This window comes from Aedes aegypti, chromosome 1, assembly GCF_002204515.2.
Source record: "Aedes aegypti strain LVP_AGWG chromosome 1, AaegL5.0 Primary Assembly, whole genome shotgun sequence".
NCBI classification, from domain to species: domain Eukaryota; kingdom Metazoa; phylum Arthropoda; class Insecta; order Diptera; family Culicidae; genus Aedes; species Aedes aegypti.
In genome coordinates, this window is record NC_035107.1 from 111,990,252 (window position 1) to 112,007,163 (window position 16,912).

The 16,912-nt window shown below is 39.8% G+C and overlaps 1 protein-coding gene across 5 annotated transcripts in view; it reads right to left on the minus strand.

Annotated features, from left to right (window-relative positions):
• Nucleotides 1–16,912, minus strand: part of LOC5570700 (protein sidekick) — a 318,723-nt gene that overhangs the window by 72,203 nt on the left and 229,608 nt on the right. For all 5 annotated transcript variants that reach the window (XM_021845453.1, XM_021845449.1, XM_021845439.1 and 2 more), the window contains exon 3: nucleotides 1,589–1,690. In XM_021845453.1, coding sequence (XP_021701145.1) covers nucleotides 1,589–1,690 — 102 coding nt within the window. The remainder of the gene's footprint in view (nucleotides 1–1,588; nucleotides 1,691–16,912) is intronic.

Consider the following 16,912-nt stretch of genomic DNA (forward strand, 5'->3'; position numbering starts at 1 on the left):
TTTTTTGTATTTTTGAAACATGTTTGAAAAATTGTATTCTTTTGTAACCTACAAATGCCTGGGGTTCATTTACAGTGTAATACAAAAAAGGCACCTTTTATAATTTTCTACAATTAATCAGTCATAGAAGAAGAACCTGGTGGTATAAAAATAACATCAAACCTGTTTTTCCGTTAGTTACACGGAAAATAAAATAAGTTCCAGAAAAAAATTAAAAATTCAATATTTTCAAAAGTATTGCGAAAATTTAAATTTCTATTTTTGCCAAAAATCAGTAACCAGAAGAGGCTTCAAGAAAAAATGAAAAAGGATAGGGATGTTCAAAAATAAAAATTATAAAAATCAAAAACAAAAATTCACAAATTCGCGAATAAAAATAAATCATTGTCCAAAACGTGATTAGAACGATTTTAGATAACAAAAAATGATGTTTAGATCGAAAATAAAAATGTGGGTATTAGAGGGTTATACATTATATGAAAAAAAAATCTTTAAGTCAGAATATCCCAAAATAGGGCACAGATAGCCGTAATACTTTTCTTTTACAATCTATCGAAGTTACCCCATTTTACGACACATTATTTTACAGAGGTACGCGCCATGGTAGAATCAAACCGCAAAGTCAAGTCAACTCAACAATAAAAAACAAACCTTGAAGAATGACGACATAGTGGTGGCAGCTCCGAAGGAAAACCGCACTTTATATGTTTTGAGTGAAAGCGTGTCGCCTGTGGGTTAGATGCAGCACGACCAACCGACCGGGATTAGATTTCGTTTCGGAGTTCCGTAGCAATCCGGAAGCATAAGCAAGCGAACGGCATCAACCACACACACACACACAAGACGGGAAGTGGGAAAAACCTAACAGCGACACATTTGTCTCCATTAGAATGGCCTGGAAGGCAACGCAGTTGCGGAGTTCTGCTGAGCCGTTGCACGGTTGAGGGCTTGTCGAACACACGTGTAGACGACTGAAGAAGACTGCACACGGCTGACGAACGGAAGGAAGTTGATCGGTAGACTTACACAGTCGCATAGAACATTTTCAGCTCAAAATGCAAAAAAGTCATTTTCAAGTTTCCATCAAAATTTTGCAAAATTCCCCAATCTTGAAAGGAACATATCAAACAAAAGGATTTTTCATAATATAAAAAGATATAACACAAAAAACGGTGCATTGGATTAAAGTGATGTCTTCAAAGAAGTTTTAAGAAATCTCGCTTGGTAACCATGTACGGGTCAGAATAATTTCCTATCACAGGTTCAAATACTTTGGATCGGCGTTTTCAAAGTTATTTCCAAAGAAGGTGGCAAGAGTTACTATATTTTCATTTTGCTTTTCATTTTTTTCTGTACATATTGCGTTTCACGTAGTGCAATACGTCTGCAAAAGACATTCTGCCATTGGAAACGAATGTATGATGTTACTCGGGGATTACTTTCCCTGCTACCTACAGGAGCGCTCGTAAACATTATGTTTCATTAGCAGTCAATTGAAGTCTGTTACTAATGTTGAAAGCGAAATTGCTATTCCGATTGGCTCGATCGTTTGCGAGTAATACTTCCATATGTTGGCCCGAGAACTCACCTAGAGCATGACACTGGAGAATCTTGGTTCGGCCTTCGTTCACCATCGACCCGGACGAAGATGGCTGCGTTGTGAAGCGTGGCGCTTGCATCTGCGGTTCTGCTGAAATTAGACAAAAAGACAGAGAAAGAAACCGATTAATAACCGCGGAAGGTTGAGAGCTACTATATGCGGATGCTGATGGGAAAAATAAAGGCAAATAAATACAATCAACCTTTGTTACAATGGAAGCTTGGTAGTATGACCACAGCGGATCACCATAAAACCAAAACTAGGCCGCATTCATCATCATCGCCGCTGTCTCGTCATTATCGATGCTCCGTCTTGAATGCGCCCGGTATGATTGGTTCGACCATCCGTTCATCATTAGTTGATCATCGTATAATAGATCCCGCCGCCCAAGGCATTATGAATTACGTGCTTTTGATGCAGAGTTAAATGGAAAATGATTGAGACGTGGAAGTGGATGCGTTTAGGCGAAAAAATTGCAGCCGCCGATAGACACTTAAATTTTAATACTGACTTTCCTGCAAAAACCTTGCTAAGATTTCAAAATCTCGGTAAGGTCAGCAAGCTTTCAGAGTTCACGTTAAACTTTTACCGCAAGATGTTGAGTTTTCCTGCCGTCATGTCCTAACTGATAGTTTTTTTTTATAATTGTTTGCATTTGTAAATTGGGATGTTCGTCGTAGCGCTACTTCCACCTTTTGATCACCTTGCAGCCTTGTCGCAGGCAAAATCGACGTTGGCGATGACCAAAACTCCTAGTTGCTGAAGTGCACGCTTCAAAGGAGTTGCGTTGTTGATCTCAACCCTCTAAATCGCTCAACAATAGTTAGCCAACTTCAGCTTTATGATATCTTAAAGCAGCTTGACTTTAGTCATCATTTCCATCTTTTCCGCCTTTTCTAGGATCTCGATTATTGGCTAGACGAATCGCAATACTTCTCACGCTCTCTGTTCAATGCGTCAGCCTGTAAAGGGCAATCATTTCCAAGAGCTTTTATAGCAGTATATTGCAGCAATCTGGGTCTGTAAGTTACAGGATCCCTTGGTAGTTTTGTCTTAGCAATCGGTAATTTATTTTAGGTGCAAGAAATTCGCTCATCTTACACGAAAAAAAGCAAAACTTTGCAGGATATGTCGGAAAGATGGTCACATTGCTCAAAGTTATAAGCCGCCACCTAGATTCTTAATATGCGAAAACAACGAACTCGGTGATCACGCTACATGTGGCCCAAAATATCTGGCGTATAAGCAGACGATGTCAAATAAATCACATTATTAAAGATAATACAAATGTGATGTACCAAAACCTCAAACATTGTAATGCCACATAATAGCCAATCCATGACAGAGTCGAAGTGTTGCATAACAATTATTGCGGATTCATATCGTGTCCCAGCGAGTAATAATGACTGTGTAACAGATGAAGGGAAAGCACTACCATGAACGGTGCGAAGATTACCTTTCCAAAAAAAAAAAATGTGTCGAGCATAAAGTTTTTTTTTTCCAAGATCAAAGGATTTTACTTGTTGGACCTTTGAATGTTTCAATAAGTTGCTGGATATGATAACAGATTAGCCTAACAACCGGCGGCCAGTCATCTTTCCGAGAAATTTGAATGCTTGGGCAGTTGAATGTGGCTGACGTCTTACCAATCTTTTTTTAGTTATTTCTTTTTATTTATAGTAGGGTACAAAAAAGCTTCACAAGCCTGGCCTGTTGGGTGTTGGCATGGTGTGGGACTCACTTTAGGCGTGGTTAACAACTAAAAAACTCTCCCTACTGCTCCTGTGCCTGGATCTGCCCCGGACTACATCACGCAACTCCATCGAGGGAGGGCTGTGCTCATGCACTTCGTCAGCCTCAGCCTCTAGGTGTTCTGCTAGTTCTTTGATGGAGCTTAATGTCGTCAAAAACGTTGATCACTACGACATTTCTACGGTGTCTCTACGACTTGTTTTGCCCAATTGGCGGTTGAAGATCTCCCAAACTGATGCTACCCGGGCAGATTCCGAGATAGGTACTGTGATTCCGGTGGAGGGAAACTTCCGGTTCACAGATGCCCCGACGACCTTTTTGCCGGTGCTATTTTGCGAATTACTCAGCTAGCGGTGGTGGACTTAGCATACTTTGACTCGGTTGGAGGATGACTTTCGGTTTGCGGGCGCCCCGACGATTCATTACCGATACTACGTTACGCCCGCTCTACTCGATCTAATCTCCAACGGAGTATCTAGCCTACTCCGATCGCGGCCCGGAGCTCTGTGGCTTCACGCTCCTTTGCAGTGACGACATAATCAGCGCATTCCATGTGCTTTCATGCTGGTACATGTTCTGCACGATGTTGTCCGGATTTGGGAGGCTTGCGGTTTCTGACATCATCGCGCTTCGTATATCCCTGATTCGAGGGCAGTCGAATATAACTTGCTCCGGGGTCACCTCGAATGTGGAGACTCTGCGTGTCCGAATCTATGCAGATATTTCCGGAAGCATCCATGGCCTGACAAAAACTGGGTCAGGAAGAAACTAACTTCTCCATGTTTTCTAGTAGTCCATACCAACACGTTAGGAATGATCCTGTAGGTTCATCTTCCTTTCTCCAAGTTATTCCACTCCTGCCGCCACATGGCCATTGCATCCATTGTGATGGTATTCCTCACATTCCTTGTGTCCCTTTGCTGGTAGTATGCTATATCCTCTCAGTCAGCCAGAGTGATGCAGATCATTCCGGCGATAACGCATACTGTCTCTGACGACATAGTGCGGTAGGCACTCGCCACTCGTATAGCCATGAGCCGGAACGTACCTGCCAGCTTCTCTCGGTTACGTTTGGTTTCCAAAAGCCGCAACTCCGTATCTCAATATAGACGATAATACGGTCGCCAGAAGACGCCTCGTACTGCTTTTTTGTCCTTCAATGTTGGGCATGATCCTAGCTATGGTGTAAACAGCTTTCGCTGCCTTTTCTCAGGCATAGTCTACGTGGCTGTTGTGTCTGTCGTCGACCATTACTTCAAGGTGCTTTAGAGAGCGTGTCGTCCGACGTTGATCTCGAACTGATGAACCACCTTGCAGTTGCTGACCAGCAGCACCTTCGTTTTGTGATAAGCCAACTGCAGCTTGACTCCAGTCATCCACGACTCAATGATGTCTAGCAATAACGCCGTCAGCATCTCCACCTCCTTAGCAGTCTCACCAGATATCTCAAAAACGACGTCGTCTACGAACCCGACGATCTCGACGTCATTCGGCAGTGTCAAAGTTAGCACTCCATCGTACATCATATTCCACAGTGTTGGACCAAGTATGGTTCCCTGTGAAACGCCCGCCGTTGCTTTCGTTGACATCCATCCCTGGCCTGTGTCGTAAACCAGTACCTAGTTCTGAACAGTGCTGGGAATGGTAATAGTAGTAGGCTTGAATTTTCGCGAAAATCACGTGGCTCTCCCAGTACAGTAGTTCAAAAACGTGAATCTCATCAAGTAGCCTCTTTTGGGTGCACGAATTTTCTAAATCATGAGTGTCATTGAAGGCTCTAAATGCGGGAAATGCAGCGGGAAATAGAACATTTTTCTACAGTAATTTTGGGTTGCCCTTAGCAACGGGTGTTTTGCAATTTTCAAGGCATTTTGCCTACAGCAGCGATATGCGTGAGTTTCACTGGCTTCGCTGACTGTGATTGGCTTTGTTTGGCTACTGTAGAGTGAATTTCAGATTTTTTCCCAACCCTGGTTTTGAAAGTAGCTTTGCAGAACTTTACACAGATATTCGATCGTTGTATATAGGGCAGCTTCCATTAATGACGTAACGCTAAAATTGTAATTTTTTGACTCCCTTCCTTCCCTAGAGCGTTACGTAATTTGTGGACGGCGGCTAGTCACCTCTCGTGATCCCATGGTTATCTATGCAAGCAGTGAGGCCATGCTAGGGTTGACACAGTCCTTCGTGGGGGTTGTGTTCAGAGCCGGATTCTTCTGAGCCTACTACTCACCGAAGTTGGTGACGAGTTTCGAACGTACACCAACGTACACGTTTATCAGGACGTAGGTAGTCTCCTCATAGTCCTATTCGCCGTTTCAAGTTGGTGTCACCCTTCTTTACTCAGGGAACAGTAGAGTACACTGCCAGCCCACGACTGTTATTCGACGTATCCAATTCGTAATCCATGTCCTGTCCGTTGTTCTGCTACTACTGCTACTACTCCGTCTTACTAATCTGAGAGGCTATATGAAGCCCTCACAAAGTTGAACAGAGCTATCGCCAACATAAGTATCACCTGTATCTATTGCAGAAAGCAGGGAAATCCATCAACGACAAGGCAAGGCAGAATCCATCAGGCTGCCGTAATCGTTATGGTAAAGATCAGGGGTCCAGCGACACCACCGGAAAGGTGCCCAAGTAAGGCGAAATGTATCAACGAAGATCTGTACCTGCAAAACGTGCCGATGAGATGGTGATTGATGCTTATGTAGATGAAGCTCGTGGTGCCAACGAGGATTTTATCTCAATAGCAAATACCATAAAGGTGAACAAGTCACCAGAGCCAGTGTATCAATTAAGGCATCTTCCCAGATCGATTGAACGATTATGCAATTCGAATTTCAGAAAAGCAGGTCTACAGTAGAAGTCATCCGGATATTTATCAAACCAGCTATGTAAAATCTTGAAGATTTACTTAGAGAACGAAACATTGATCTATGAAACCGACGAGGAGTCAAAGAGGATCCAGCGTCGTAGAGATTGTCAGGGTTGCGGATTCTGTTCTGTTCATGGTAATTGGTAAATTGCGTGACGCAGTGGTAGCTATTTTGATAGGATTCTACTGTATGAGACAAAGGAGGGGCAGAAAAGCGTTCTAATTAATGCAGAAGTACCACAAGGTTCAATCCTGGGCCCAATTATGGAATGCGATGTACGATGACGTACTGAGGCTGCCCCTTCCAACAGATGTTAAGATTATTGGCTACGTCATCACCCTAGGGTGTCTATGGCGAATCGAAGGAAGAAGTAGAGTTGGCAGCAGCGCACTCTATCTCCATAGTTGAGGAATGAATGAGGTCTAGGAAACTGGAATCGGCCCGTCATAAGAGTAAAGGGCACTTGTCTCGGTAGATGATAGCACCATAGAGTCTAAGTGATCCCTTAGGCATCTTGGGGTAATGATCGATGAACAGCTCAGCTTCGCTGGCCACGTTGAATATGCATGTAAAAAGGCATCTACGGCTATAGCGGTGCTTTCGAGGGTGATGTCTAACACCTCTGCTGTAATTGCAAGCAAACGAAAGCCCCTGGCAGGCGTGGCTCTATCCATAATGAGGTATGGAGGAACAACCTGATCAAAAGCGCTTAGAACGTACAGGATCATGTGCTTAAGAGTAGCAAGCGCATACCGAACGGTATCTAAAGAGGCCGTGTGCATAGCCGGGATGACGCCCATCGGGCTCATCATCAAGGAAGATGTTCAATGCTTCAACCAAAGAGGTACCGGAGGAGTCCGCGACACGTGTAAAGAGGCAACGCTCAAAAGTTGTCAGCAGGAATGGGATAACTCTACTAAGGGTAGATGGACTCATCGGCTAATACTCAATGTGTCAGATTGGTATGAAAGAAACCATGGGGAAGTGAACTTCCACCTGAAACAGTTTCCGTCAGGACATAGTTGCTATAGACTGTACCTGCATAGGTTCGGACACTCAGAATCTCCTGCGTGCCCCAATTGTGCTGGTGTGGAGGAAACAGCGAAGCATGTCGTGTGCGATTGCCCACGTTTTGTTGTTGTGTGAGATCGCATGCTTGATACAAGCGGAGGGGACACGTCCCAGGACAATATAATCCAGAGAATGTGTGAATGTGTGCGGATGGCGAGTGGTGGAATGTACTAACTATGGTTGTCACTCATATTATGCTATAATTGCAGACCAATAGTCAGTTGCAGAGGATTAGCCCTGCCAAGGCTGATCCCCTGTAACACTATTCAAGTCAGCTAGGAGAATCAGTTTGCCTAGGCTACTTTTGCTACATGCGATATATGTATCTTGTACGGCAGGTGAAACTCAGGACCACTTCTAGCATGGACGACAAAGAGAATTCTGACTTGTTTTTCGAATGCCATCGATTTAGGGAACCGCTGGAGATCAGTCCTAGTAGTATCACGTATTTGAGAATTTTGAAAAGCGGATTAAAATCTAGAAAGTTCACATGAAAATGTGTTAAAACTTTCGAAGTTTCGATGAAGACGATTATTACGATGCCAAATTCTTTAACTTTAAGATCTTATTGTAAGGTCGTCGGGGCAACAGTCTACCGGAAGTCATCCTCTACCATTTCATGTCATGTATTCCTAAAGGGCTACCATAATCATAACTATGGTATCACAAATGCAACACTGTCCAAAACTCAGAATATGATGCAACACTGGCGCTTCTCCATACTTACAGTCTTGTTTTCCACGCAATCAATATTATTGGTCCCCGAACTGGTATCTTTTCACGACTGACTTTTCCACTACCCAGAACAAGTAAGTCGGCTACGTACCACACCAACGAAATTCGCGAGAAGTCTAGATTTCGACCGTGGGCAGATTAGCTGTGGGACACCGGAAAAACTTCGCGACTAATTAATGTCAGTGTGAAAGCGCAGCGAAAATGGCATGAACATACACGGCATTGCTCGTTTTGGTAGGCAACTCTTGGTATAAGAACCGTCCTTTGGTGGTGATAAATCGTCAATTTCTGCTCGCTGCAAATGCGCCGAGATTGCAGACTCGCTTATAACTGACACCCGGTGGGGAGATACGAAATGAAACTGAAATTGTTTCGATTATCTTTTTGCATGTCGGAGATAGTTAGATTCTTGCAGGGTATTTGCCTCGTGTGGATTCCAACTAACGAGTATAGTTGGGTTAGAATTTACTGGGCTATTTTTGGATAATTTTGAAGGACAGATGACCTTTGTTAAATTACTAGGAATTTGAGACGTTTGTTTTTCTATGGATTCTAAGACGAGCTAATAGGTTTGGTTCTCAGTAACCCAGCAGAAATTTGGAAATAAACCTCTCACCCCCTCGTATATTAGCTCGATGCTTTCTCCCCTTGAAGCATAAGCAAACAAATCGCCCCAGTAGGTAATTTATCTTTAGACACCGATATTTCCCTAGCGACACCAGGACACCCGGAAGGAGGACGTACACACACGTTCCATTAGTAATAAATTCCATATCAGGCTTCCCCTTTCCCCGATTACATCAGGCAACGACCGATGTATTTCCCAGACTTTCGCTACGTACAAACACGTCACATCCCTTGTTGTATGCAACTGTAAAAGAACTGTAAAAATCCGTTTCGTGACATACAAACACCATTCCATTTTTATTTAAATATAAGACAGAAGATAGAAGATAGAAGAATAATAAAGAGTGTTATCAAGCGAAGCGATGCCCTTTCATAAAATAAGTCATGGCAAGTTTTTAGATGGCAGAACTAAAATCAATAGTTTTAGAGCAACTAACTGTAATTCCATGGAAATATGTGAATTTTGTGAATGAAGAATCATTTTGAACGCTTTCGAATAGTTGAAAGTGGATTGGGAGGGTTAGCCGATTAAAGCTTAGCAATTTTCGTCCAACAAAATCAAGGAGCAGATGAAATCTACAGTTGTAGAAAAAAATTGTGGAATCCCCATAATAATGCAAAATTTTGTGAATAAAATAACATTATCAAAAAAAAACTAATGGCAATTTAGTGTATTCAATAAAATCCGTGCTTAGATTTTGAAGGACAAAGTTAAGATTTATAGTTTAAGAAGATGTCAATTCCCTTGAAAATATTAAACTTTGTGAGAAAACATTTTTTTTTCGGAAAATCACGTAACATAAAAATTTTGAGGGTGAGTATGAAATAATCGAAGTCTATTAAACCCAATCTAAGCATGGGTTCCGGTGAGAAGAGTATTTAGTTGATGTGGGACAAAAAAGTAAAATCTCCACAAAAATATGAACAGATTATAATTAGATTTTGTCGCCTAGTGTTATATAAGCAGACGAATTGCAGAAGCTTTATTTATGTTATGTTATGGGAGGAAAAGAAAGGCTAAGGGGAGACGACTAACTGAAGGAACCATCACCAAAATAGATACCAAGCACGTGATTGTCTGTACCTCCGGTGTTGTGGAGTATTTAAAAGGCAGACGAGGCCAAACGAGGACCAGGAGATAGACAATGAGATTGTGTAGCGCCCGAAAGCATGCAATTTGTGGCACGTTTGCGGCAGTTTTTATCGGAATAAATGAAGTTTCGTATCACTCCCTAGTGACGAACCGACAGAGCCAAGCCGGGCACAGTGAAAAGAATGAGAACAACATGTTGTGTTGAGAGTGTTTGGGAGTTCTCCTCAATTAGGCCTCTTTTCACGCAAGATCGTGCTTCGAGCCTTCTAGGGGAAAGGAAACTCGGTTAGAAACGTGTGTGCAGTGGATTTATCGCTCAATTTATAAACGGGCAATCACGTGCGCGAAAAGGAAGATTGTGATTATTTGCCATAAGATTTTAAACGTTGGATCATAACCATAAATTTCCTCAACAAAGTCTGTGGTCGGATTTGTTTATGCTAGGGGTATATGATGTCTGAACAAAGAAAACAAACGCGTCACGTCGTCGCTTCGGTATCCGACTATCATATGTGTAGATCTACATAAACTAGTTGGATGATGGGTACTGTTTGTTTGCTTTACGGCATGATGTTTATGTAGATCATAAAAAATTCTGAAGTTGATTTTGTTTCGAAGGAAATTTGACTTCCACGATTTTCAATATTATGCGATATTGAAAGGTAACTTATGACTGAAATGTGCACTTTCAAAGCAAACAACTGCTTCAAGATGATCGATACATGCACTCGAATGTACAGAAATGGCCTTATGTGCCGCATGTCCCAATTTGTTGAAATTGATTGTAAACAAATAATTCGTTGCGTTTTTGAGGTTGGCGGTTCCATCATAGACTATTTTTACCAAGAAACGACAAGATCGCTCTGCCTCAAATGTTTTATTCGGTATTATGATTCATTATACGATGATGTCTTACTGGCGTCGGTTTTCTGCCATATGCACTAAATCAAGTTTTCCTTATCATATCGACATGTATGGTACTTTGGAACCGTAATGCTATTACTAGCACACACTTATGCAAAAGTAACACAACAAGTTCAACAATACCTTTGACAAGGATATACGACAATCGTAATCAAAATAAAGTACACTAGTACTCTGCAAAGGTTTGAATTTGCGTTATCTTCGTCATAAAAGTGTGTAGATGTTTCAAAATAAATTATTTGCTTCGTAATAATTTTTAGGTAATTATATTTTTAAGCAAACATAAATATTTAATTTTAAGTTTTTTTTTTTATTTCTTTATAAGTATCAATTTGAACTTAACATTCATTTCTTATATCTAGGTGTCCTGTTTTATACAACACTACCATCCTAATTTGGTAAAACCAAATTAAGCTTTCATTAAAATTTTTTAAACGACATATTAAATTTCATTTGCCGTAGCATTTCAGATTTTTTACAGGTGAGTTGATTTCACCTGCTTATAAGAGAATAAAATGGTTCCAATTAACTTAACCTAGACATATAATGCATTTATCGTGGCAACGATTCTTGTCTAAAATTATTGATTGAAATTTCTTGCAATGTTTCAACATTGGATGTACTATGTAACTCATTAGTACTATACCAGAGAGGGAGCTTCAGAATCATTATCAAAATTTTATATTGAATACTATAAAATACTATACAATACTAATACTATAAAAAAAATGTATGAGCAATTCTCGCTAAAACCAACGGCACAAATCGTTAGAATTCCAATTTTATGTCACTGATCGCAAGTATATGCTAAAACTAGAGGGAGGTCGTTTTGGTTTACTTAAATTGATAGACCCCTCATACGCCAGCTAGCTAAACAGTTGGCGTAATATGTCTCACATTTCCTTTAGAACAGGTAACTTTTTGGCATCGTGTAGAGGAAAGATATAGATTTCATTTGAAGTTTCAAAAATATTGGCGGCCATTTTAAATTTGGCCACCATCTTGAATTTTGCTAGAAACTCAGTTTTTTCACCATTGGTACATCACTTGTTTTGAATTCTGAGATAACTATCAGAAAGCTGAGAAAAAAACTGAGTAATTTCGGCTACAGAAACTAGGTGAGCAATGGTATTTACCCAATGAGCATATATACCAAGGTGTGGAAGAAGAAGCAATCGCTATGTATTAGTAAAGAGAAAAAAGTAGTTGTGAAACATTTTGTATCGTACACGGATGTCAAGCACACTAAATGTCTTTTCCACACCTCGGTATATATTCTCATTGGTATTTACCCAATAAAATGAACGATTTTCTAAATCATGTTCTACGCATATGGCGAGTGCAATCAATGTAAATATCATGTTTGTACAACTAAGAAATTAGTTTCTAATTAATTTAAATTTGAAATTAATTTAAATGAAATATATCTGGCCATCTTGGAATTTGACGCCAACTTGATATTAAGTTATAGAATGAGTTTTTCAAGTTGTTAGCACTCAACATGTTGAATTTCGAGGCTACCACAGAAAACAAATTACGCATACTCTTCTTCTTCTTTCTGGAATTACGTCTCTACTGGAGCCGAGCCTGCTTCGAAGCCTAATTATTTAAAAATTAATTCCGTCCACATTAAGACGAAGCCTACTTCTCAGTTGTTCAATTTCACTATTTTTTGCATATATGTTGGGCGGCACTCAAAACAATACTTTATGGCTCAGAAAAGCAAGGGGAATATTGTAGCTCAAAAACTAAAAATTTCCACTATAAATTAATGCACTTTTAGCAATGTTTTACATTAAAACTTCAAATATCATCACAATCAGAGGCGCGTCTACGTTCGCAACCATGGGTGACCATGGGACAATTGTTGGCAAATATTTTGTGCACAGTAAAACAAAAGAAAAGTTCAACCCTGTGGACCAAACAGGAAGCAATAAAATAAAACGAAACCTTATAGGAGGCAGGAAACAAGAGTTTGATTCTTTATACCATCAGATCAGATATTTCTCCAAAACCTAAGACTTGGTTTTTATAATTCCTCGTGACATTATTTAAAGTATTACTGCTCGTATCACTGTATTTGTTTTTTCATGATCTTCTCTAGAAATTTGATCAGAAATAATTTCAAGTTTGTTCAGATATTACTTTGGAAATTACTAAAGGTATACTTTAGGTACTATTTCTCAAGGAATTTCTCCACGAATATTCCTAGGGAATTTCTCCAAGAATTTTGTATAGGATACCTCAAGAATTCAACCTGAATTTTTTCATGGAGCATCACAAAAATGGAATATCTCCAAGGATTATTTCGGAAACCATTAAAAGTTCCTCCAAAAATTCTTCGAATTTTTTTCAAGAAAGTCCTAATTCTTCCAAAAATGTATCCAAGAACTCATCTATAGATTTACCCGGGACATTCTCTAAGATTTCTGGTAAGAATATCCTCTAAAATTCAATCAATAATTTCTCCAGAAATTCCTCCACTAATTCTATGAGATTTTCTGAAGTAAGTCTTGATTTTTTTTGGATGTCTTTCAGAAATGTCTCCAGAGGAATGACCTTGATGTATTTCTAAAGAAAATCCTAAAGTAAAACTGTGTAAGTTTAAGGTCATCGTTGACGAACAAAACCCCCTGAAAAAACTTCTGGACTTTCGAGGAAGTTTTAGAAGATTTCGTAGATAAACTTTTAAAATATTTTGAAAAACTGCAGGGGTAATTGGGGAAACGGGGAAACGTGGGAGAATTCACGAAGAAATCCACATGAACAAACGGAGCTATTCTCGCAGAATTTTCTGAAAAAATCATTAAGCTTTTCTTATAAAAAATTCTGGAATGAACCTAGCTTGAGCTTGAGCGATTGGCCACCCGTGGAAGCTACTCCAGTATAGCCAGATCAGCTGCACTTACACAAGGAATCAACCGAATGACTGTTTGGGACTAACAGACACCCTCAGTGTATAAGTGCTGGAGAGCTTCTATTTTTAGGCTATAATGGTGCCTGCCACGTCAGAATGCAGACCAATGTGGGGAAGGGGGAGGAAATGATGTTGCACTTATACTAGCCCACTGTAGACCGTGGAGTCCGACTGCATCTACGCCAGTTCATGCGGAGTGTATGGATTGGGGGAAAAGGCATGGCAGAGAGGTTTGCTTTTGTGGTAAGCAGACTGCCTAATAGGCCTATGTATCAGGCGTAAGGAAAGGCATGCGCGTGGAAGAATGGAAGCGTTAGGGGAAACGGTTTCTTGTCCGTCTCTGGTTCTAGCGTTTGCTATGAACGAATAGTTTGAGTGTGATAGATTTAGATTGGAAGATAGAAGCAAGTGAGAGATATACAACTACAAAGTACGAGGAAAGGGACGGGCCTGGGATTGAACCCATGACCTTCTGCTTGTGAAGCAGAAGCGGTAGCCATCAGACCACCAACCCCGTCATTTCTGGAATGAACCTAGGTAGATTTTCTCGATTGTGTTACTTTTCCCCGAATGTCGTTTCCCCGAATTCGGTTCCCCGAACGTCAGTTCTCTGAATGACCCATTTCCCCGAATGACCCGTTTTCCCGAAAAGTGGAGTAGTTCAAATAGGCACTCAAATAGTTTTCAGTGGCAGGATGGTGAATAGAAAGAACGAGAGGCGATCAAAAGAGTTTGGTCATTCTCGGCTAGGAAAATCTTGCCAAAAATGCTGAGGACGGTAAAACTCGTAAGAACCATCAATCAAATAAAGAAGGGTGCATATAAGATGACCAGTACGGCCACCATTGGCGTAAATAGGGTTGGGCCAGGGGGGGCCTGGCCCCCCTGATTCATGGGCTTGACACCCCCGAAAAAAAATGGAAAAGAAATAACAATATAGTTGAAATTAGTGCCCTTATGATACTGAACGCGTTCAATGACAGGCAATAGAAATATATAGTTTTAAAACGTCACATATTGCCATATTGTTTACTTTTTGGCCTTTCCCAATATTGAAATTCATTGAAACACGTTTTAGATTTAGCAGAACTGATTTGATCCATTAACAATACTCCTAAAGTTTACAAAAAAAAATGTTTTACAAAAAGAAATGTTTTTCAAAAATAAACAATGATGCAGCAAGCAAATATTATTTTGTATTCTTTTTTTCGCGAAATTGTAAATACTGTATTTTCAAATTTATGAGCCATTCGAGAAATTTGTCTCTGAGACGTCGGGAACAGATATGAACTGCTGGTAAGTAAACGATAGCGAAGCAGTTGCATTCAAATGTGACAACAAAACTGTGAACTTTGAAATTTCTTTATGTATAGTAAGATAGCGGCGGATTCGTACAAAAACAACATCGAACCGAATAAAGTCGGGGATGTCGCAACAATGTTTTAAAATGTTAGATTGACACCCATTTTCTGAAGTTCTTACATTGATAAGGTAATAAGACCATGTTACTCTTTGTTTCTTTAGAACAAACCTAGAAGTTAAAGTTTGAACAAATCTAGAAACTGCAAACGATTTTCTGTTAGTCACACTAATATTAGAATTTGTGCATGCAACATCACACAATATTCTTAAATTTTTCTTGGCTCAGATTCTTTACTTTACCAAGCCCAATGAAACAGCCGTTTGTTAGGCGACCTTTACTTACATCTATGTCAATCGCCTGTATAAAAACTGATTGTTTTTAAGAATGAGCTCATGCATTTTTCGGGGTGATGGGACATCTATATAAATAAAAATACAATCGTGTTTGTATGTCACGAAATAACTTGGGAACGAGTCAATGGATTTACCTGATTCTTTCACAGTTAGATTCTTAAAGTGTTCCGACGTGTTTGTATGTTAAAAAACTCTATATACACCGAGAAAGTCGAAAAACTGAGAGTGAATAGAACTGTCATTTTGTATGGGACGTCACATGGAGTTTTTCAACAGCCTACTTGATGGCAAGACGAAGTTTTCCGGGACCACTAGTTTCACATAAAGACGTTTCGCATATGGACGTTTGACATAATGGACTTTTGGCATAATGAGAATTATATGCCTTCTTTAAAATGCTACCTGTTCTTGTATGAAACTGCTTTATGACAAACGTCCTTCTAGGCGTTTCTAGGCCTATCATAAGAATGCTCTGGAGTGTAATTTTTGGCCCATAGTGGGGCGGCGAAATTCACAAATTAGCTCGAATCCACATTTTATCTTAAAGTTTAGCGAAATTTGCCTGATTGTGCGAAAAAAGTGGCCAACATTTTTCACATTTCCACTTAGTTTTGCGAAAAACTGTTTTTTTGGTATATTACAACTATTCTTGTTTTGGGCAATTTTTTGATGAAAATTTTGTGTGTATTTTTCTGTAAACATAAGTTTATGGCTGATATAAAGTATGTCTGTCGTAAAAGTGTCGATATTTTGTATTTCGGCCAGCGAAGACAATCAAGTTTCAAACTATTATAACTAAAACTTGGTAAATATTTTAACACAATTTTGTTTAGCAAAATTATAGTAAATGAGGTTCACTGTGTGGTATTTATTTCTTTTCAACTGCTATTGTTTTTATGAAAATTTTGATTATACCACTAAGGCCGAACCTTTTCCCTACCTTAATTGAACTGATACATTTGAAACTCTATCTTGTTTTAGAACTCTGCTAAAATTTTCAAATCAAATTGGAAAGGTAATTTTGTTTCCTGATTGATCCTGATGAAAAGCAGAATTTTAAATCTTTGTATTTCATTCGAGATATATTTAATTGGGTTGAATACGTCATCTTGGCAATATAAAACGTCACAGCGTTATACTTTATACTATATTTCCATAAAAATGACATTTGGTAACAAAGTTGATCAATCGATGTTGAACCTTATTCAAGTTTTTATATACCGACCTTTTTATGAAAGTGCTCCACTATAATCGGTTCACAAATATTATCGAAACAAGCATTGTAAGGTTATCTAAATCCTAAATCTAATGTAAAACTTTCAATTCTCATGATAAGGAGCCGTAGCCCCCCTCAAATCTGATGGCTATTTACGCCCATGACGGCCACCACCCTAAAATATATAGAGTTATGACAATTTTAAGTTCCATAAACTTGTCGGGGAAGTGAATTATTCGGGGAACTGGCATTCGAGGAACTGGCGCTCAGGGAAACGACATTCGGGGAACCGACCTTCGGGGTAAAGTAGCACAACCGATTTTCTCGGGAGAAATTCTGTGAACCACGGACATTTTCGATTTCCTTGGTTTCCTCCTTGGTC